General features: G+C 45.1%; 1 protein-coding gene across 1 annotated transcript in view; it reads right to left on the bottom strand.

The window, feature by feature from the left end:
* The window catches only part of esr1 (estrogen receptor 1), a 309,880-nt gene that overhangs the window by 14,717 nt on the left and 273,549 nt on the right, over positions 1–21,614 (bottom strand). Inside the window, exon 7 of the mRNA XM_072581368.1 lies at positions 714–897. Coding sequence (XP_072437469.1) covers positions 714–897 — 184 coding nt within the window. The remainder of the gene's footprint in view (positions 1–713; positions 898–21,614) is intronic.

Below are 21,614 nucleotides of genomic sequence, written 5' to 3'. Positions count from 1 at the left end.
CCTTGGAGAGGGAGCGTGCAAGATGCACCAGTACCCTCGATGCCTCGATCTCCCCCTCAAACTCCATTTTGATTTAGGCCCCCTCTCCCAACCTCTCCCTCACCTTTGCAATACCCTGAGTAGGAGAAAGTGAGGACTGCAGATGCTGGAGATCAGAGCTGAAAAATGTGTTGCTGGAAAAGTGCAGCAGGTCAGGCAGCATCCAAGGAGCAGGAGGATTGACATTTCGGGCATAAGCCCTTCTTCAGGAACCCTGAGTAGGTTTTGAACGTGCATTATTCAGTTGGAAACACGACTGATTTACTGGTGGTGGGTAATAGATGAGAAAAAAACATACTGGGGTAATTTGATGATGGAAATAAAAATGTTCAGTTGTGTGCAAGAGAATTTCTGGATATAAAAAGAAGCTATGACCCGACGAATGGACTATTCCTGTCCCTATGTTCTTGACTTGAGCGCCAACAATATTGCGGTTTTAAAACGTGGCTAATTCTGGAATGCTCTTGATCTAATGTGGTGTAGTATGTTCATTCTGAATAATCCACATGGTTTAAAAGGGGAGTGTAACTGTATTAACAGGAGTCAGGAGCAGATAGCGAAATCTCGTTTCCAATTGTGAATGCTTGGCTGAGCTCCAAACGTGCCAACCAGCTGATTGACCTATTCCGTTCATAATTCCAATTGTGGGGGACGGAAAAGGGGCTTGTGCTCACCTCATGTGCCGGATGTGGGAGAGCAGTAGCAGAAGTTGAGCTAGTCTCCGGGATTGCTGCTGCAGTGAGAGGCCGGCCCTGGTGATAAAGTGAACCAGAGCGTCAGTGATTTTGTCCAAGATTATCTGAATCTGCTCACTGTCGTTCAGGGCTTCCATGGTACTGGAGAGAAAGGGGAACACGCCTGAGGGGGAAACAAACAAACCAGTTAGGTAACACGTGGCTAAGGACACCGCAGTTGCAGTGCTCTCTCGGGGCTGACAAATAGCATGGACAACAATAACTTGCATGCATTCGTATAGTGCCTTTGACTTGGTATAACATCCCTCCTGGGGCACTTACAGGACTGTTATGAGCCCCACAAGGAGGTCCTGAGACTGGGGATCACTACTTTAGCCGAGAGATGGGTTTTGAGGAATGTCTCACGGAGCCAAGTGGATGGGTTACAGAGGGAAAGGTGGTAGCTTAAGGAACTCAGCATTCAATGGCAGAGTGATACAAAGGAAGATTGTCCAAGAAGCCAGAACTGGAGGACTGCAGAGAAGACAAACATGGAGAGGGTCGAGAGCACGGAGGGATTTGAGGGTGAGGATTTTAATTTGAGGTAGAACGAATACAGGTCAATGTGTACAAGGGAGAAGGCTGACCCGGACTGGGTAGGAGTTAGGCTGGAGGCATCAGTGTGTTTGGATGAGCCCAAGTCTACAGAGGGTGGACAACGCCAGGGGGGCAGTGAAGGAAATAACACAAAAGACTAAGTGCCACAAGACTTGCTAAGGGCTGATTTTAACTGCTGGGGGAGAAAGGACCTGTAGTGGGGCAGAGAGCTTCCACCACCATGCCCATTCTCAACTCAGACATTTACAGCACAAAGGAGGCCACTTGGCTCATTGTGTCTGTGTCAATAATCTGACTATACTTTGATGACAAGTAGTTGCTATTTCCTAGCTCTTGGTCTTGCCCTGGAGTCTACAGCAATGCTTTAAACCCTGCTGCAAGATTACAAGAGTTACTGACTGAGCCACCTTCACTGGCACAGAGTTCCAGACTCTCACCTCCCTCTGGGGAGGAAGAAATTCTCATCAACTCTCCTCTTACCACTCTACTTCTTATCAGAAATCTACGCTCCCTGGTTATTGAACCCAATGAAAATGGAAGCAAATGTTTTCCTATCCACCTTATCTATGCCCCTCATCATCTTAGAAACCTCTATCAGGTCCCCTCTCAACTTCCACTGCTGTCGGGAAAATAATGCCACTATCATTGACCTTTCCTCAAAGCTTAGCCCCTCCAATCCAGGCAACACCCTGGTGAGACTCCTCGGAACCTCCTCCAGTGCCAACATATTCTTCCCATAGTCCAGTGGTCAGAACTGCACACACTCCTCCAGAGCTGGTCTAACTAAAGTTATATACAGTTGCCAACATGAGGCTTATTTAGCTTGATACCCTCTACCTTCCAAACGGGTGCCATGCTGCCACTCAACATTTCTGGGAGCATGTCTTTGGAGGTCAGAAGATTGGAGATCTCAGGGTTATGCGGGTAGATAGCTGTTTCAGGCAGTCCAGCAGTTCGGAGTGTTTCTCTTGGACACAGGAGATGTAATCTATTGTTCAGGAACCTGCTGCAGTAGGTTAGGTTAATCTCTCATGGGCTATGGGCACCACTGGCAATTCCAGTAATCGTTACCTATTGCTAACTAGCCTTGAACTTAACCACTGGGCCATGGGATTATTAGTCCAGTGACATTACACCAGCATCTCCCCGAAATGAACAAATGCCATTTTCAGACCACTGTGGCTGAATTTAAATTGTGGGGGGATTGGGACCAACAGCTATTTTCTATCATGGAGACTGATTTACTCGTGGGAGATATTACACGTTTGCAGCGTGAGCTGTGAACTAAGTCAGGAACATGGAAGGACTAAAGCACAAGGAACATGTCCTGATGGTCACAGCTATCGTGAGTTCCCTCCGGGTGCTCCGGTTTCCTCCCACATTCTAAAGATGTGCAGGTTAGGTGGACGGGCCATTGGAAATTGCCCATACTGTCTAGGTGGATGATGCAGGGTTACAGGGATAAAGTCTGGGGTGTGGGTGTGGTTGGGCTGTGCTTCAGAGAGTCAACATGGACCCGAGGGGCCGAACGGCTACTTCCACACTGCAGGGCTTCTGTGATTCTATGATCAATGAGATGGAAGCAAATTTCCATCCATTCATCCTGACCAATCAGAATAACTGGGGCACTAGACAGACAAACAGACACTTGTGGAAAGATGTAAAATTAAGCGTAGACAGATCTTGCGTAGGGGAAGAAAATGTTGCCGGAGATTTCTGTTTTTGCCCTTACCTTTTTCTTTAAATGTTTCTGCTGTAGAACTATTTGTGTACCAGCTTTTATTTTGGTGGCTGCTGCGTACTACCTTTGTTGTGTATAAAATGTTGAGAGTCCAGTCAATCCTGATTCACCAAGCCTCAACTCTGCTTTAATACCAGCCATGCAGGGACCATGGGGTGGAGTGGTCATGGGAAACTGTTTAATTGGTTGTGGATCTCTTGGGCCTTTGGCCCAGCACACGGAGTCTCTCGTCCCTTTAAAAACTCTTCAATGGAGGACTAAGGCAAGTTTACAAATTCCTGTTTTGTGCACAGTTTGGTTTCTAACTTAAATCCGTAGATCTGCTCCACCTTCAAGGACCCCCAGAAAACTAAAATGTAGCCTCTGGAAATCAAAACAAAAATCTCCCCTTCCCAGGAAAATCTCAAAGAGATTCCTCGCAAAGAAAAATGGGATCCTGGCTTGGGGGTAATATATTAGCAGAGATAAAGAATTGGTTCAACAGGGAGTAATCAATACATCCTAACCATTTCTAAATTGGCAGGTTGTAGCTACTGGAGTGCTGCAAGGATTAACACTGAGATCTCAGCAATTTGTAATCGACATTCATGACTTAGACAAAGAGACAGAGAGTAATATATCTAGGTTTGCTGATGATAGGTGGAAATGCCAACTGCAATTTTACACATGAAGGCTGCAAAGGTGTATAACATGCCATGAGTAAGCAACAAGGTAGAGGTAGAGTATAACTGAGGAACCACAAAGGAATGGACCCTAATTTTAAGAACTCAGATGGTGCGGTGATAGTGTCCCTCTCTCTGAATCAAAAGAACCTGCCTTCTTCACAGGTATACAACAATATCTCTGAACTGGTTGATTACAAACATATTTATCAGTGGGGGAAGTGTGGGGTTATTTCATTTCGTTCTAAGAATTGAAAAGAGGGATAGTTTTTGAAAAAGGTGGGACAGGGGTGCACCCACAGAAAGAACACCAACCATAAGGAGATTATGGAGAGTAAAAACATTACAGGAACAGGCCCTTCAGCCCACCACATCTGTGCCACTTCTAAACAAATCCCATCTCTTGCACATGGTCCGTATTCCTCTATTCCCGACCGGTTGATGTGGTCTGTCCAAATGGCCTCTTAAACGATGCTTTCGTATCTGCTTGTACTACCCCTCCTGGACATGCATTCCAGGGACCCTACTACTCTGTATAAAAATTTCCTCACCCATCTCCTTTAAACTTTCCCCTTCTCACTCTAAACCTAGGCCCCCTAGTATTTGTCATTTCCTTGGCTGGGAAAATGACTCCAGCTATTCACCCTACCTCTGCCTGTCATAATGTTATATACTTCTTTCAGGCTGTACCTCAGTCTCTGATGCTCTAGTAAAAACAATCCAAGTTTGTCCAACCTCTCCTTATAGCTAATACACTCCAATCCTGGCAACATCCTGGGAAACCTCTTTTGCAATCTCTCCAAAGCAGCCACATCCTTCCTATGGTGAGGTGACCAGACCTGTGCACAATACTCGAAATGTGGCCTCACTAAAGTTTTATACAGCTGTAGCATGACTTGCCAACTTTTATACTCAGTGCCCTGATTGATAAAGGCAAGCACGCTATATGCCTTCTTTACCATCTTATCCACTAGTGTTGTCACTTTCAGGGAGCGATGAATTTACATCCCAAGTTCCCTCTGTGTATCAATGCTCCTAAGAATCCTTTCATTTATTGTATACTTTCCTCTTGCGTTTGACCCCCCAAAATACGTCACCTCTGCCACCTGCCATTTCTCTGCCTACCTTTGTAACTGATCTATATCCCGCTCTACTCTTGACAACCTTCCTCACTATCCACAACTCTGCCAATTTACATGTTGTCTGCAAATTTACTAATCAGACTATCTACATTTTCATCCGAATCATTTATAGATGTTACAAACAATGGAGATCCCAGCACTGATCCTTACAGAACCAGTCCACACCGACCCTCCGAAGAGTAACCCCCCAAGACCCATTTCCCTCTGACTAATGCACCTAGTGGTTGGGTCGAAGGGCCTGTTTCCGCACTGTAGGGAATCTAATTTAATCTAATCTAAACACCACTGGCTATTGACCTCCAGTCAGAAAAAAAATCTCTCTACAGCTACCCTCTACCTTCAATGATCAACCAGTTTTGAATCTAACTTACCAATGCACTGTCAATCCCATGTGACTTATTTAATAACGCCCATGTAGATAACATCCGCCGCCCTACTCTTAATCATCTTCATCACTTCCTCAAAAAACTCAATCAAATCTCCCTCGCACAAAGCCTGGTGACTATCCTAAATAAGTCCATTCTTTTCCAAATGCGAGTAAATCCTGTCCCAAGGAATCTTCTCCACTAATTTCCCGAGCACTGATGTAAGACTCACTGACCTATAATTTCCTGGATTATCCCTGTTGCTCGCCTTAAAGAAAGGATCGGCATTGGGCATTCTCCAGACTTTTGGGACCTCACTTGTGGCTAAAGATGATACAAAACTCTCTGTCAAGGTTCCAGCAATCCTTGTGTCCCGGGAGGATCAAACCATTCAGCCCATCAAATCTGATCCACCATTTGATCTTGGCTGATGTTTCTCAAGCCTGTTCTCCTGCCTTCTCCCCATAACCCTTGACCTTTTTCCTTATCAAGAACTTATCTAGCTCTGTCTAAAAGATATTCAGTGACTTGGCCTCCACAGTGCTCTGTGGCAATGAGTTCTGCAGTTTCCCCACCCTCTGGCTGATGAAATTTCACCTCATCTCAGTTCTAAAAGGTTTTCCCTTCACTCTGAGGCTGTGCCTTGGATCCTAGTCTTTCCTACTAGTGATCACTCTATGCAGGCCTCGCAGTATTCTGTACGTTTCAAACAAATCACCCCTCATCCTTCTGAACTGTACCGAGTACAGACTCTGAGCTGCTCCTTATATGACAATTAGCGTACAAGTACAGCAAGCAATTCAAAAGGCAAATTTGATCGTGGTTAGAAGAATATGAAAGTCTTGCTATGTTGCACAGGACTTTAGTGACTTCATACCCAGAGGATTACACACCGTTTTTAATCTCCAAATGTGAGAAAAGATATCTTTGAATGAAGGCTCTGGTTAGACTATAAGACCATAAGAAATAGGAACTGGAGTGGGCCGTTCGGAGCCTGCTCTGTCACTCAATAGGATCATGACTGATCTGACATTTGTCACCCATTTTCCTGTATTTTCCATGTAACCCTTAATTCCCCAAGAATCTACCTTTCTCAGCCTTAAATATACACAAGGACTCTGCTCCCACAGCTCTCCGCGGCAAGAAGTTCCAAAGACTCTCAACCCTCTGAAAAAGGAAGTTCCTCCTCAATTCTGTCTTAAATAAGTAGGCACCTCTTTATTCTGAGACTATGGCCTCTGGCCCTAAACTCTCCCATGAAGAGAAACATGCTCTCAGCTTTTACCCTGTCAAGCCCCTTAAGGATCCCATATGTTTCAACCAGATCACCCCTGAACTCCAGTGAGCACAGTATCACAGTGAGCACAGTCTCAACTTGTTTAAGCTTTGCTCATTGTCCTCCATATCGGGAATTATCCTCGGGAACCTTTTATGAATTGCCTCCAATGAGACAATATCTTTCCTAATTAAAGCAACCAAAATTTCTCACAGTACTCCATGTATGGTATCCCATAATCTTGTACAATTGCAATAAGCCTGCCCTATTCTAATATTCCAAATCCCTTGAAATAAAGGCCAACATTCCATTAGCCTTCCTGATAACCTGCTGCACCTTTGTGCTAGTTTTCTGTGTTTCGTGCACAAATACTTCCACATCAGAACATAAGAACTAGGAGCAGGAGTAGGCCATCTGGTCCCTTGAGGCTGCTCCAACATTCAATAAGGTCATGGCTGATCTTCCTATGGACTCAGCTCCACTTACCTGTCCACTCCCCATAACTTGCAATTCCTTTATTGTTCAAGAATCTATCTTTGCCTTAAAGACATTCAACAAGGTAGCTTCAATGATGTCACTGAGCAGGGAATTGTACAGATTCATAACCCTTTGGGTGAATATGTTCTTCCTCAACTCAGTCCTAAGTCTGCTCCCCCTTATTTTGAGGCCATGTTCCCTAGTTCTAGTTTCATCCCCCCCCCACCAACCCCCCCACCTCCCCCGGAGAGGAAACAACCTCCCTGCTTATCTACTCCCTTCATAATTTGTAGGAAAGACAGTAAGGCAAACATTTAAGGAGGTAATTCTCAACAAAAAAAGAGGGAGGAAAGATCCGAAGGGAACATTCCCCCCCACCATTCTACTAAATGCCAATGAGTGTAATCTCAGTCTATTCAATCTCTCCTCATAAACCGACCCTCTCATGCCCAGAACCAACCCTCAAGTGCCTTCATGTTGTAGCTTCCTGCAGTGTGTTTCCATGCAAATAATACTGTTCTTTCAGCCTCCCTTCCAAAATTAATAACTCCACATTTTTCCCACATTATACTCCATTTGCTGACACTTTGCCCACTTTCTTTCTATATAAATTGTTTGTGACCCTCTCACAACCTGCATTTTTGTGTTGTCTGAAAATCTGGTTACAGTACATGCGATTCCTTCCTCCAAGTCATTAGTATACAGTAAAACCTCAATTATCCAAAGGAGACGGGCAGGAAGCATTTTGTTCAGATAACCGATCGTTTGGATCAATTAAACGGTAATTTGAGCGCCGGTTATCCGAACATGCCTCGGTTATCTGGCAATGCACACCATAATGCCGTTTAACTGATAACTGAACACTGAGTTGCCTAATGCCGCTTTTAAAGGGCCTTGAGATCTTGTTCGGATAATCCGAAATTCGGATAATTGATGTTCGGATAATCAAGGTGGTACTGTATATTGTAAAAGTAGCAGTCCCAACCTGATCCTTGTGAAACCCCACTGGTCACCAGCCTGAAAAGGAATGCCTTTCTCCCCACTAACTATTTCCTGGCCATTACCAAATTTCCTATCTGTGCCAAGATAATACCTCCAGCACCTTGGGCTCTTATCTTACGACTTCACCTTCTGTGAGGGAACTTGTTGAATGTCTTCTGGGAGTCCAAAAACAACATATCTCTCCACTCCCCTCTATCCACTCTGATTGAGGCTTCCTTGAAAAACTTGGATAACTTCGCCAGACACTACTTCCCTTTCATGAAGCCGTGCTGACTCCCTTGATTAAATTATTTTCCAAATGTGCTGCTATAACTTCCTTCATAATTGATTCCAATAAGTTTCCAACAATCGAAGTTAGGTTAATCAGCCTATACTTACTCACTTACTGCCTCCTTCCTTTCTGAAGAGGGGTGTCACATTAGTCGTTTTCCCATCCTTTGGTACAACTCCAAGTTCAAGGATTTTTGGATAATTACTACCAATGCATCCACTATCTCTGGAGCTACTGTTTTTAGGATCTGAATATGCAAGCCATCCCAACCATTGGGCTTATCAGCCTTTGGCCTCATTAGAATGCTATTTCTCAAATAATGATAATTCCTCTGCATATTCTTCAGCATTAATGGAATGCTTGAAGCATGATCCACTATAAAAATTGATGCAAAAGATCTGTTTAACTCCTCTGCCATTTCCTTGTTTCCATAACTACCTTCCCAGATGAATTTCCCAAGGGGCCTATGTTCACTTTGACTTCTCCCTTCCTTTTTGTATACTTAAAGAAGCTCTTATTGTCAGTTTTTATATTCCTTGCTAGTTCACCTTCGGTTTATTTTCTCTCTATTAACTTTTTAGTCTTCCTTGACTGAATTCTGAATTTATACCAGTCTTCAGGGCTATTACTGACTTTTGCCTCATTTTATCCCTTTTCTTCAAACTTTATACTCTCCTAAACTCCCTTGGTTAGCCATGGTTAATTTATTGTTCCCTTAGGATCTTTCCTCCCTCTTTTTGTTGAGAATTACCTCCTTAAATGTCTGCCTTACTGTCATTCCTACAAATCTATTGGCCAGTGCACTTTAGTAAACTCTATCCTCATTTCATTGTAATTCTCTTTATTAAGTTAAACACAGTCGTTTCCAATCCTGGTTTGTCACACTAACCTGAATATTCAATTCTACCATGTTATGATCACTACTTCCTAGGAGATCTTTTACTCTGAAGTCATTCATTATACATGCCTCATTATCCGTGCCCAGATCCATGATAGCTGGTTCCCTGTTTGACCCCATGACATATTGCTCTAGGAAACTATCCTTAATCCACTCTATGAATTTGTTGTAGTGGCTACCCTTTCCAAATCACTGACCCAATCAATATCAGATTAAAGTCGCCCATAATTCTTGCTCTGCTCTTTCCACATTCTCTTGTGTTTTTGTTGATTAATACCTTTTCTGACAGGGTGACTACTGTTTGGGGGTCTACGCACTACTCCGATCAGTGTTCTCCTTCCCTTGCTGTTAATCACCTCCACCCAAATTGAACCTACATCTCCAAGCCTAGATCCTCTTTCAGAACTCTCCTCATTTCATCTCTTATTAACAGTGCTACCCCATCACCTTTAGCTCAGTTGGCTAGCCTGCGGTACAGATTAATGCCAGCAGTACAGGTTATTTCCTACTCTAGGTCCTGTACAATTAGGACCAGCCTCTTCAGCTGCCCTTGAGGCAGGAAGCCAATAGTGAACCTCCAGTGAATCGATAATCTGGGATATTGGAGGCTTGGCTGGTTTACCTGGAGTATGGTAAACTAGGGTGACATTATCTGGAGTATTGTTGAGTGGGCCAATGTTTTAGGGTGTAATAGTCAGAGCTAGTTTACATAGGGAATTGTAGCTTGGGCTAGTTTATCCAGGGTATGCTGGAGTGGGCTAGTTTACCCAGGGTGTCATACACAGGGCTAGTTTACCCAGGGAATAGTAGAGTGGACTAGTTTACTCAGGGTATTGTACACTGGGCTAGATTACCCAGGGTACAGAAAAGTGGGCTAGTTTACCCAGGATATTGTACACTGGGTTAGTTTACCCAGGGTAGAGTGGGCTAGTGTACCCAGGGTATTGCACACTGGGCTAGTTTACTCAGGGTATTGTACACTGGGCTAGTTTACTCAGGGTATAGTAGAGTGGGCTAGTTTACCCAGGGTATTGCAGTCAGGGCTAGTTTACCCAGGATATTGTACACTGGGTTAGTTTACCCAGGGTAGAGTGGGCTAGTGTACCCAGGGTATTGCACACTGGGCTAGTTTACTCAGGGTATTGTACACTGGGCTAGTTTACTTAGGGTATAGTAGAGTGGGCTAGTTTACCCAGGGTATTGCAGTCAGGGCTAGTTTACCCAGGGTATTGCAGTCAGAGCTAGTTTACTCAGGGTATTGTACACTGGGCTAGTTTACCCAGGGTATTGCAGTCAGGGCTAGTTTACCCAGGGTATTGCAGTCAGGGCTAGTTTACTCAGGGTATTGTACACTGGGCTAGTTTACCCAGGGTATTGCAGTCAGGGCTAGTTTACCCAGGGTATAGTAGAGTGGACTAGTTTTCCCTGCGTATATTAGCGTGGGCAGGTTTACCCAGGGTAGGGCAGTCTTGGCCACTCCCTCCCGTGACCACCTTTTAGCAGAAGTGTAACAGAGCCTGTGGAAACTGCTTTGGTCTGTACAGCCAGCTATGGGCTCACCCTGAGAGTGGAAAAGAGTACTTCTTCTGTATGAGGAACCACTGATGATCATATGGTTTTACACTCTGAGCTAGATTACTCAGGATATTGCAGTCTGGGCAAGTTTACTCAGGATATTGCAGTCTGGGCAAGTTTACTCAGGATCTCACAGTCTGGGCTAGTTTGCCCAGGATATTGCAGTCTGGGCTAGTTTACCCAGGATATTGTACACTTGGCTAGTTTACTCAGGGTATAGTAGAGTGGGCTACTTTACCCAGGGGATTGTACACTGGGCTAGTTTACCAAGGGTACAGTAGAGTGGGCTAGTTTACCCAGAATATTACAGTCTGGGCTAGTTTACTCAGGGTATTGCAAAGTAGGCTAGCTTACCAGGATATTGCAGTCTGGGCTATTTTACTGAGGAAGTCTGCTGTGGTTTACCCAGGTTACTGCAGTCTGAGCTAGTTTACTCAGGGTATGCAGTGTGGGCTAGTTTACTCAAGGTATTACACTCTGGGCTAATTTATTCAGGGTAACACAGTCTGGGCTAGTTTACGCAGAGCATTACCGTGTGGATTAGTTTAGAACATAGAACATAGAACATTACAGCACAGTACAGGCCCTTCAGCCCTCGATGTTGCGCTGACCTGTCATACCAAGCTGAAGCCCATCTAACCTACACTATTCCATGTACATCCATATGCTTGTCCAATGACGACTTAAGTGTACTTAAAGTTGGCGAATCTACTACCATTGCAGGCAAAACATTCCATACCCTTACTACTCTCTGAGTAAAGAAACTACCTCTGACATCTGTCCTATATCTATCACCCCTCAATTTCAAGCCTATGCCCCCTCGTGCTCACCGTCCCCATACTTGGAAAAAGGCTCTCCCTGTCCACCCTATCTAACCCTCTGATTATCTTATATGTCTCTATTAAGTCACCTCTCAACCTTCTTCTCTCTAACGAAAACAGTCTCAAGTCCCTCAGCCTTTCCTCGTAAGACCTCCCCATCATACCAGGCAACATCCGAGTAAATCTCATCTGCACCTTTTCCAAAGCTTCCACATCCTTCTCATAATGCGGTGACCAGAACTGTACACAATACTCTAGGTGCGGCAGCACGAGAGCCTTTTACAGCTGCAGCATAACCTCCTGGTTCCGGAACTCGATCACTCTATTAATAAAAGCTAAAACACTGTAAGCCTCCTTAACAACCCTGTCAACCTGGGTGGCAACTTTCAAGGATCTGTGTACATGGACACCGAGATCTCTCTGCTCATCTACACTACCAAGAATCTTACCATTAGCCCAGTACTTTGCATTCCAGTTACTCCGACCAAAATGAATCACCTCACACTTGTCCACATTAAACTCCATTTGCCACCTCTCAGCCCAGATCTATAGCTTATCTATGTCCCTCTGTAACCTACAACATCCTTCGTCACTATCCACAACTCCACCAACCTTAGTGTCGTCTGCAAATTTACTAACCCACCCTTCTACGCCCTCATCCAGATCGTTTATAAAAATGACGAACAGCAGTGGACCCAACACCGACCCTTGCGGTACACCATTAGTAACTGGACTCCAGGATGAACATTTCCCATCAACCACCACCCTCTTATTTCAGCAAGCCAATTACTGATCCAAACTGCTATATCTCCCACAATCCCATTCTTCCGCATTTTGGACAATAGCCTACTGTGGGGAACCTAATCGAATGCCTTGCTGAAATCCATATACACTACATCAACTGGTTTACTCTCATCTACCTGTTTGGTCACCTTCTCAAAGTACAAAATATGGTTTGTGAGGTACGACCTACCCTTCACAAAACCGTGCTGACTATCCCTAATCAAATTATTCTTTTCTAGATGATTATAAATCCTATCTCTTATAACATTTTCCAACACTTTAATTACCAGGGTTGTCTCTACTCCCCTTCTTGAACAGGGGGACCACAGGGTATTACATTCTTGGCTAGTTTACTCAGGAATATACAATCTGGGCTAGTTGGCCCAGGATACTGCTGACTTGGCTAGTTTACTCAGGATACTGTAGTCTTGGTTAGTTTACTCAGGGTATTGTAGAGTGGGCTAGTTTACCCAGGGTATAGTTGTGTGGGCTAGTTTACCCAGGGTATAGTAGAGTGGGCTAGTTTACCCAGGTTATTGTGCACTGGGCTAGTTTACCCAGGGTATAGTAGAGTGGGCTAGTTTACCAAGGGAATAGTAGAGTGGGCTAGATTATCCAGGGAACTGTACACTTGGTAGTTTACCCAGGGTATACTTGAGTGGGCTAGTTTACCCAGGATATAGCAGTGTGGGCGAGCTTACTCAGGGTATTGCAGACTGGGACAGTTTACCAGGGTATTGCAGTCTGGGCTGGTTTACTCAGGGTCTTGTACACTGACCTAGTTTACTCAGGGTACAGGAGAGTGGGCTAGTTTACTCTGCATATTACAGTCTGGGCTAGTTTACCCAGGATGTTGATGGGGGAGTTTACTCAGGAAATATTGCAGTCTGGGCTAGTTTACCAAGGTTTTGCAGTCTGGGCTAGTTTACCCAGGTTATTGCAGTCTGGGCTAGTTTACCAAGGTTTTGCAGTCTGGGGTAATTTACTCATGGTATTGTACACTGGGCTAGTATACCCAGTGTATTGCAGTCTCAGATAGTTTACACAGGATATTCCAGCCTGGGTTAGTTGACTCAGGATATTGCAAGCTGGGCAAGTTTACTCAGGGTATAGAAGAGTAGTCCTAGTCTACCCAGGAAATAGTAGAGTGGGCTATTTTATGCAGCGTATTGTACACTGGGTAGTTTTCCCAGGGTGTACTTGAGTGGGCTGGTTTACCCAGGATATAGTAGTGTGAGCTAGTTTACTCAGGGTATTGTAGACTGGGATAGTTCACCCAGTGTATTGCACTCTGGACTAGTTTACTCAGGGTCTTGTACACTGACCGAATTTACTCAGGGTACAGTAGTGGGCAAGTTTACTCAGGGTATTGTAGACTGGGATAGTTCACCCAGCGTATTGCAGTCTGGGCTAGTTTACTCAGGGTCTTGTACACTGACCGAGTTTACTCAGGGTACAGTAGAGTGGGCAAGTTTACTCAGGAAATATTACAGTCTGGGCTAGTTTACCAAGGTTTTGCAGTCTGGGCTAGTTACCAAGGTTTCGCAGTCTGGGCTGGTTTACTCAGGGTATTGTACACTGGGCTAGTTTACCCAGTGTATTGCAGACTGAGATAGTTTACACAGAATATTCCAGCCTGGGTTAGTTTACTCAGGATATTGCAAGCTGGGCTGGTTTACTCAGGGTATAGTTGAGTGGTCACAGGCTTCTAGTCTGAAAAACAACCCTCCACCACCACCCTCTGTCTTCTACCTTTGAGCCAGTTCTGTATCCAAATGGCTAGTTCTCCCTGTATTCCATGAGATCTAACCTTGCTAATCAGTCTCCCATGGGGAACCTTGTCGAACGCCTTACTGAAGTCCATATAGATCACATCTACTGCTCTGCCCTCATCAATCTTCTTTGTTACTTCTTCAAAAAATCTCAATCAAGTTTGTGAGACATTATTTCCCACGCACAAAGCCATGTTGACTATCCCGAATCAGTCCTTGCCTTTCCAAATACATGTACATCCTGTCCCTCAGGATTCCCTCCAACAACTTGCCCACCACCGAGGTCAGGCTCACTGGTCTATAGTTCTCTGGCTTGTCCTTACCACCCTTCTTAAACAGTGGCACCACGTTTGCCAACCTCCAGTCTTCCGGCACCTCACCTGTGACTATCGATGATATAACTATCTCAGCAAGAGGCCCAGCAATCACTTCCCTAGCTTCCCACAGAGTTCTCGGGTACAACGAATCAGGTCCTGTGGATGTATCCACCTTTACCCGCTTCAAGACATCTAGCACTTCCTCCTCTGTAATCTGGACATTTTGCAAGATGTCACCATCTATTTCCCTACAGTCTATATCTTCCATATCCTTTTCCACAGTAAATACTGATGCAAAATATTCACTTAGTATCTCCCCCATTTTCTGTGGCTCCACACAAAGGCCGCCTTGCTGACCTTTGAGGGGTCCTATTCTCTCCCTAGTTACCCTTTTGTCCTCAATATATTTGTAAAACCCTTTTGGATTCTCCTTAATTCTATTTGCCAAAGCTATCTCATGTCCCCGTTTTGCCCTCCTGATTTCCCTCTTAAGTATACTCCTACTTTCTTTATACTCTTTCACGGATTCACTTGACCTATCCTGTCTGTACCTGACATATGCTTCCTTCTTTTTCTTAACCAAACCCTCAATTTCTTTAGTCATCCGGCATTCCCTATACCTACCAGCCTTCCCTTTCACCCTGACAGGAATATACTTTCTCTGGATTCTCGTTATCTCATTTCTGAAGACTTCCCATTTTCCAGCCGTCCCTTTAGCTGCGAACATCTGCCTCCAATCAGCTTTTGAAAGTTCTTGCCTAATACCGTCAAATTGGCCTTTCTCCAATTTAGAACTTCAACTTTTAGATCTGGTCTATCCTTTTCCATCACTATTTTAAAACGAATAGAATTATGGTCGCTGGCCCCAAAGTGCTCCCCCACTGATACCTCAGTCACCTGCCCTGCCTTATTGCCCAAGAGTAGGTCAAGTTTTGCACCTTCTCTAGTAGGTACATCCACATACTGAATCAGAAAATTGTCTTGTATACACTTAACAAATTCCTCTCCATCTAAACCTTGAACACAATGGCAGTCCCAGGCTATGTTTGGAAAGTTAAAATCCCCTACCATAACTACCCTATTATTCTTACAGATAGCTGAGATCTCCCTACAAGTTTGTTTCTCAATTTCCCTCTGACTACTGGGGGGTCTGTAATACAATCCCAATAAGGTGATCATCCCTTTCTTATTTCTCAGTTCCAACCAAATAACTGTATTTCCGGGAATATCCTCCCTCAGCACAGCTGTAATACTATCCCTTATCAAAAATGCCACTCCCCCTCCTCTTTTGCCTCCCTTTCTATCCTTCCTGTAGCATTTGTATCCTGGAACATTCAGCTGCCAGTCCTACCCATCCCTGAGCCATGTTTCCGTAATTGCTATGATATCCCAGTCCCATGTTCCTAACCATGCCCTGAGTTCATCTGCCTTCCCTGTTAGGCCCCTTGCATTGAAATAAATGCAGTTTGTTAGTCCTACCTTGTCCCTGCCTGCCCTGACTGTTTGACTCACTTCTGTTCTCAGCTGTACCCGTCTCAGATCGATCTCTTTCCTCACTATCTCCTTGGGTCCCACGCCCCCACCTTACTAGTTTAAATCCTCCCAAGCAGTTTTAGCAAATTTCCCTGCCAGTGTATTAGTCCCCTTCCAATTTAGGTGCAATCCGTCCTCCTTGTACAGGTCACTTCTACCCCAAAAGAGATTCCAATGATCCAAAAATGTGAATCCTTCTCCCATACACCAGCTCCTCAGCCATACATTCATCTGCTCTATCCTCCTATTCCTGCCCTCACTAGCTCGTAGCGCCGGGAGTAATCCAGATATTACTACCTTGAGGACCTCCTTTTTAAATTTCTATCTAACTCTCTGTAATCTCCCTTCAGAGTCTCAACCTTTTCCCTTCCAATATTGTTGGTTCCAATGTGGACAATGACTGGCCCCTGCTGGCCCCTCTCCCCCGTAAGAACATTCTGCACCCTCTCTGAGACATCCTTGATCCTGGCACCAGGGAAACAACACACCATTCTGCTTTTTCGCTGCTGGCCACAGAAATATCTGTCTGTACCTCTGACTACAGAATCCCCTAACACAATTGATCTCTTGGAAGCCGACGTAGCCCTCGTTGCGTTAGAGCCAGTCTCAATATCAGGAACTTGGCTGTTTGTGCTACATTCCCCTGAGAATCCATCACCCCCTACATTTTCCAAAACTGCATACCTGCTTGAAATGGGTATATCCACAAAAGACTCCTGCTCTAGCTGCCTACCTCTCTTACCCTTCCTGGAGTTAACCCATCTATGTGACTGTATCTGAGACTTTCCCCCCTTTCTATAACTGCCATCCATCACATACTGTTGCTGTGCAAATTCCTCATCGCTTCTATCTGTCTCTCCAACCGATCCACTCAATCTGATAAGATTCACATCCAACAGCATTTATGGCAGATATAATCCGCAGTAACCCTTAAACTCTCTTTAAACTCCCACATCTGACAAGAAGTACATATTACTGCAAAGGCCATTTTTGCTCCCTCACAATCTACAGACCCAGAAAATAACACCGTCTTATTCCTCTACGAACACTGCCCAAGGTTAAATTAATAGCTATGGCTAATATTTTAAGTTTAATCAAGAGACTTATCAAAAACATATAATAAAGAAAGAATCCACCGTACCCACTACTGCAGCCTTTCTCTTGGACAGACTTAAAACAACAATTAACTTATCTGATTCTGTGCTGTGAACTTCGCCCAACAGTTCCTCCAAGATTAGTTGTGAAATTCACTGTTTGTTAATTTTCCCAGATGCACTCCGATGTCCAGCGATACATGAATTCAAACAGCGAAGGCAGTAACTGTGCAGGTTTTCTTTCTTTCTTTTTCTTTCTTTCTTTTTTTCTCTTTCTCTTTCTCTCTCTCTCTCTCTCTCTCTCTCTCTCCCCTGCACTGTCCTCACCACGTGCTTCCTTTGTCTGCCCTTCTCCCTTTTAACTGCTGTTGTCTTGATTTTTTTTCCAAATTTCCAAAAACAATGCAACAGCATATAAAACAGTAATTGCTGCTCCTGGAATTTGAGGAAATCACCTCCAACACCTAAAATACCTCAAAAAAAGGAGCAGCTCTTACAACCAGAAATTTTTCCCGTCCTCCATCTTGGATTACCCAGAATCCTATTGTACACTGGACTAGTTTACCAAGGGTACAGTAGAGTGGGCTAGTTTACCCAGAATATTTCAGTCTGGGCTAGTTTACTCAGGAGATTGCAAGCTTGGTATAGTAGAGTGGGCTAGTTTACCCAGGGTATAGTTGAGTGGGCTAGTTTACCCAGGGTATTGTACACTGGGCTAGTTTACCAAGGGGACAGTAGAGTGGGCAAGTTTATTCAGGGTATTGTACACTGGGCAGGTTACCCAGGGTATACTTGAGTGGGCTAGCTTACCCAGGACATAGTAGTGCGGGCGAGCTTACTCAGGGTATTGTAGACTGGGATAGTTCACCCAGAGTATTGCAGTCTGGGCTAGTTTACTCTGAGAATTGTAGTCTGGGATAGTTTACTCAGGATATTGAAGACTGGGCTAGTTTACTCAGGGTATAGTAGGGTTGGTTAATTTACCCAGGGTATAGTTGAGTGGGCTAGTTTATCCAGGGTATTGTACACTGGCCTGGTTTACCAATGGTACAGTAGAGTGGGCTAGTTTACCCAGGATATTGCAGTCTGGGCTATTTAACTCAGGATATTACAGTCTGCTGTGCTTTACCCAGGTTACTGCAGTCTGGGCTAGTTTACTCAGGGTACTGTACACTGGGCTAGTTTACCAAAGATGCAGTAGAGTGGGCTAGTTTACCCAGGATATTGTGGTTTGGCTATTTTACTCAAGATATTACAGTCTGCTGTGTTTTACCCAGGTTACTGCAGTCTGGGCTAGTTTACTCAGGGTATTGTACACTGGGCTAGTTTACCAAAGGTACGGTAGAGTGGGCTGGTTTACCCAAGTTATTGCAGTCTGGGCTAGTTTACCAAGGCTTTACAGTCTGGCCTAGTTTACTCACGGTATTGTACACTGGAATAGTTCACCCAGGGTATTGCAGTCTGAGATAGTTTACACAGGGTATTCCAGCCTGGGTTAGTTTCCTCAGGATATTGCAAGCTGGGCTAGTTTACTCAGGATATAGTAGAGTGGGCTAGTTTACCCAGGGTATAGTTGAGTGGGCTAGTTTACCCAAGGTATTGTACACTGGGCTGGTTTACCAAGTGTACAGAAGAGTGGGCTAGTTTACCCAGGTTATTGCAAGCTGGGCTAGTTTACTCAGGGTTGAAAAATGTGTTGCTGGAAAAGCGCAGCAGGTCAGGCAGAATCCAAGGAGCAGGAGAATCGACATATCGGGCATAAGCCCTTCTTCAGGAATGAGGAAGGTGTGCCAAGCAGGCTAAGATAAAAGGTAGGGAGGAGGGACTTGGGGGAGGGCATTGGGAATATGATAGGTGGAAGGAGGTTAAGGTGAGGGTGATAGGCCGGAGAGGGGGTGGGGGCGGAGAGGTCGGGAAAAAGATTGCAGGTCAAGGAGGCGGTGCTGAGTCCGAGGGTTGGGACTGAGATAAGGTGGGGGGAGGGGAAATGAGGAAGCTGGAGAAATCCGCATTCGTCACTTGTGGTTGGAGGGTTCCTAGGCAGAAGATGAGGCGCTCTTCCTCCAGGCGTCGTGTTGCCATGGTCTGGCGATGGAGGAGGCCAAGGACCTGTATGTCCTTGGCGGAGTGGGAGGGGGAGTTGAAGTGTTGAGCCACAGGGTGGCTGGGTTGGTTGGTGCAGGTGTCCCAGAGGTGTTCTCTGAAACGTTCCGCAAGTAGGCGGCCTGTCTCCCCAATGTATAGGAGGCCACATCGGGTACAGCGGATGCAGTAAATGATGTGTGTGGAGGTGCAGGTGAATTTGTGATGGATATTGAAGGATCCCTTGGAGCCTTGGAGGGAAGTGAGGGGGGAGGTGTGGGCGCAGGTTTTGCATTTTTTGCGGTTGCAGGGGAAGGTGCCGGGAGTGGAGGTTGGGTTGGTGGGGGTTGTGGATCTGACGAGGGAGTCGCGGAGGGCATGGTCTTTGCGGAACGCTGATAGGGGAGGGGAGGGAAATATATCTTTGATGGTGGGGTCTGTTTGGAGGTGGCGGAAATGACAAAGGATGATACGATGTATCTGGAGGTTGGTGGGATGGTAGGTGAGGACCAGGGGAGTTCAATCCTGGTGGCGATTGGAGGGGCGGGGTTCAAGGGCGGAGGAGCGGGAAGTGGAGGAGATGCGGTGGAGAGCATCGTCAACCACGTCTGAGGGGAAATTGCAGTCTTTGAAGAAGGAGGCCATCTGGGTTGTTCACCAATTCCAATACCGAACAATACTGGGATAGTTTACTCAGGATATTGCAGTCTGGGATAGTTTACTCAGGGTATAGTAGAGTGGGCTAGTTTGCCGAGGGTATAGTTGAGTGGGCTAGTTTACCCAGAGTATTGTACACTGGGCTAGTTTACCCAGGGTACAGTAGAGTAGGCTAGTTTACCCAGGATATTGCAGTCTGGGTTGGTTTACTCAGGGTAATACAGTCTGAGCTAGTTTGCCCAGGATATTGCAAACTGGGCTAGTTTACTCAGGATATTGTAGTCTTGGTTAGTTTACTCACGGTATAGTAGAGTGGGCTAGTTTACCCAGGGTATAGTTCAGTGGGCTAGTTTACCCAGTATATTGTATACTTGGCTAGTTTACCAGGGAATAGCACAGTGGGCTCGTTTACCTAGGGTATTACAGTCTGGACTAGTTTGCCCAGGATTTTGCTGTCTTTGCTAGTTTACTCAGGATATTGTAGTCTGGAATAGTTTACTCAGGGTATAGTAGAATGGGCTAGTTTACCCAGGGTATAGTTGAGTGGGCTAGTTTACCCAGGGTATTGTATACTGGGCTAGTTTACCAAGGGTACAGTAGAGTGGGCTAGTTTACCCAGGATATTGCAGTCTGGGCTATTTTACTCAGAATATTACAGTCTGCTGTGCATTACCCAGGTTACTGCAGTCTGGGCTAGTTTACACAGGGTATTACAGTCTGGGCTGGTTTACTCAGGGTAATACAGTCTGAGCTAGTTTGCCCAGGATATTGCAAACTGGGCTAGTTTACTTAGGATATTGTAGTCTTGGTTAGTTTACTCACGGTATAGTAGAGTGGGCTAGTTTACCCAGGGTATTGTACACTGGGCTAGTTACCAACGGTACAGGAGAGTGGGCTAATTTACCCAGTGAATTGTACACTGGGCTAGTTTACCCCGGGTATAATAGAGTAGGCTAGTTTCCCCAGGGAATACTAGAGTGGGCTATTTTACGCAGAATGCTGTACATTGGGTAGTTTTCCCAGGATATACTTGAGTGGGCTAGCTTACCCAGGACATAGTAGTGCGGGCAAGCTTACTCAGGGTATTGTAGACTGGGATAGTTCACCCAGGGTATTGCAGTCTGGGCTAATTTACTCAGGGTAACACAGTCTGGGCTAGTTTGTCCAGGATATTGCAGTCTAGGCAAGTTGGCCCGGGATATTGTTGTCTTGGCTAGTTTACTCAGGATACTGTAGTCTTGGCTAGTTTACTCAGGGTATAGTAGAGTAGGCTAGTTTACCTAGGGTATTGATCCCATTGGGCTAGTTTACCCAGAGAATAGTCGAGTGGGCTGCTATACGCAGTGTATTGTACACTGGGTAGTTTTCCCAGGGTATACTTGAGTGGGCTAGTTTACCCAGGATATAGCAGTGTGGGCGAGCTTATTCAAGGTATTGCAGTCTGGGCTAGTTTACCCAGAGTATTGCAGTCTGGGCTAGTTTACCCAGAGTATTGCAGTCTGGGCTAGTTTACTCTGAGAATTGCAGTCTGGGCTAGTTTACTCTGAGAATTGTAGTCTGGGATAGTTTACTCAGGATATTGAAGACTGGGCTAGTTTACCAAGGTTTTGGAGTCTGGCATAGTTTACTCACGGTATTGCACACTGGGCTAGTTTACCCAGTGTATTGCAGTCTGAGATAATTTACCAGGATATTCCAGCCTGAGTTAGTTTACTCAGGATATTGCAAGCTGGGCTAGTTTATTCAGGGTATTGTAGAGTGGGCTAATTCACCCAGGGTATTGCAGTCTGAGCTAGTTTACTCAGGGTATTGTAC

The sequence above is a fragment of the Chiloscyllium punctatum genome, chromosome 11 (genome assembly GCF_047496795.1).
Source record: "Chiloscyllium punctatum isolate Juve2018m chromosome 11, sChiPun1.3, whole genome shotgun sequence".
Classification (NCBI taxonomy): Eukaryota; Metazoa; Chordata; class Chondrichthyes; order Orectolobiformes; family Hemiscylliidae; genus Chiloscyllium; species Chiloscyllium punctatum.
Note: the sequence above shows the minus strand (reverse complement) of the source record. Positions and strands in the feature narration are given on the sequence as shown.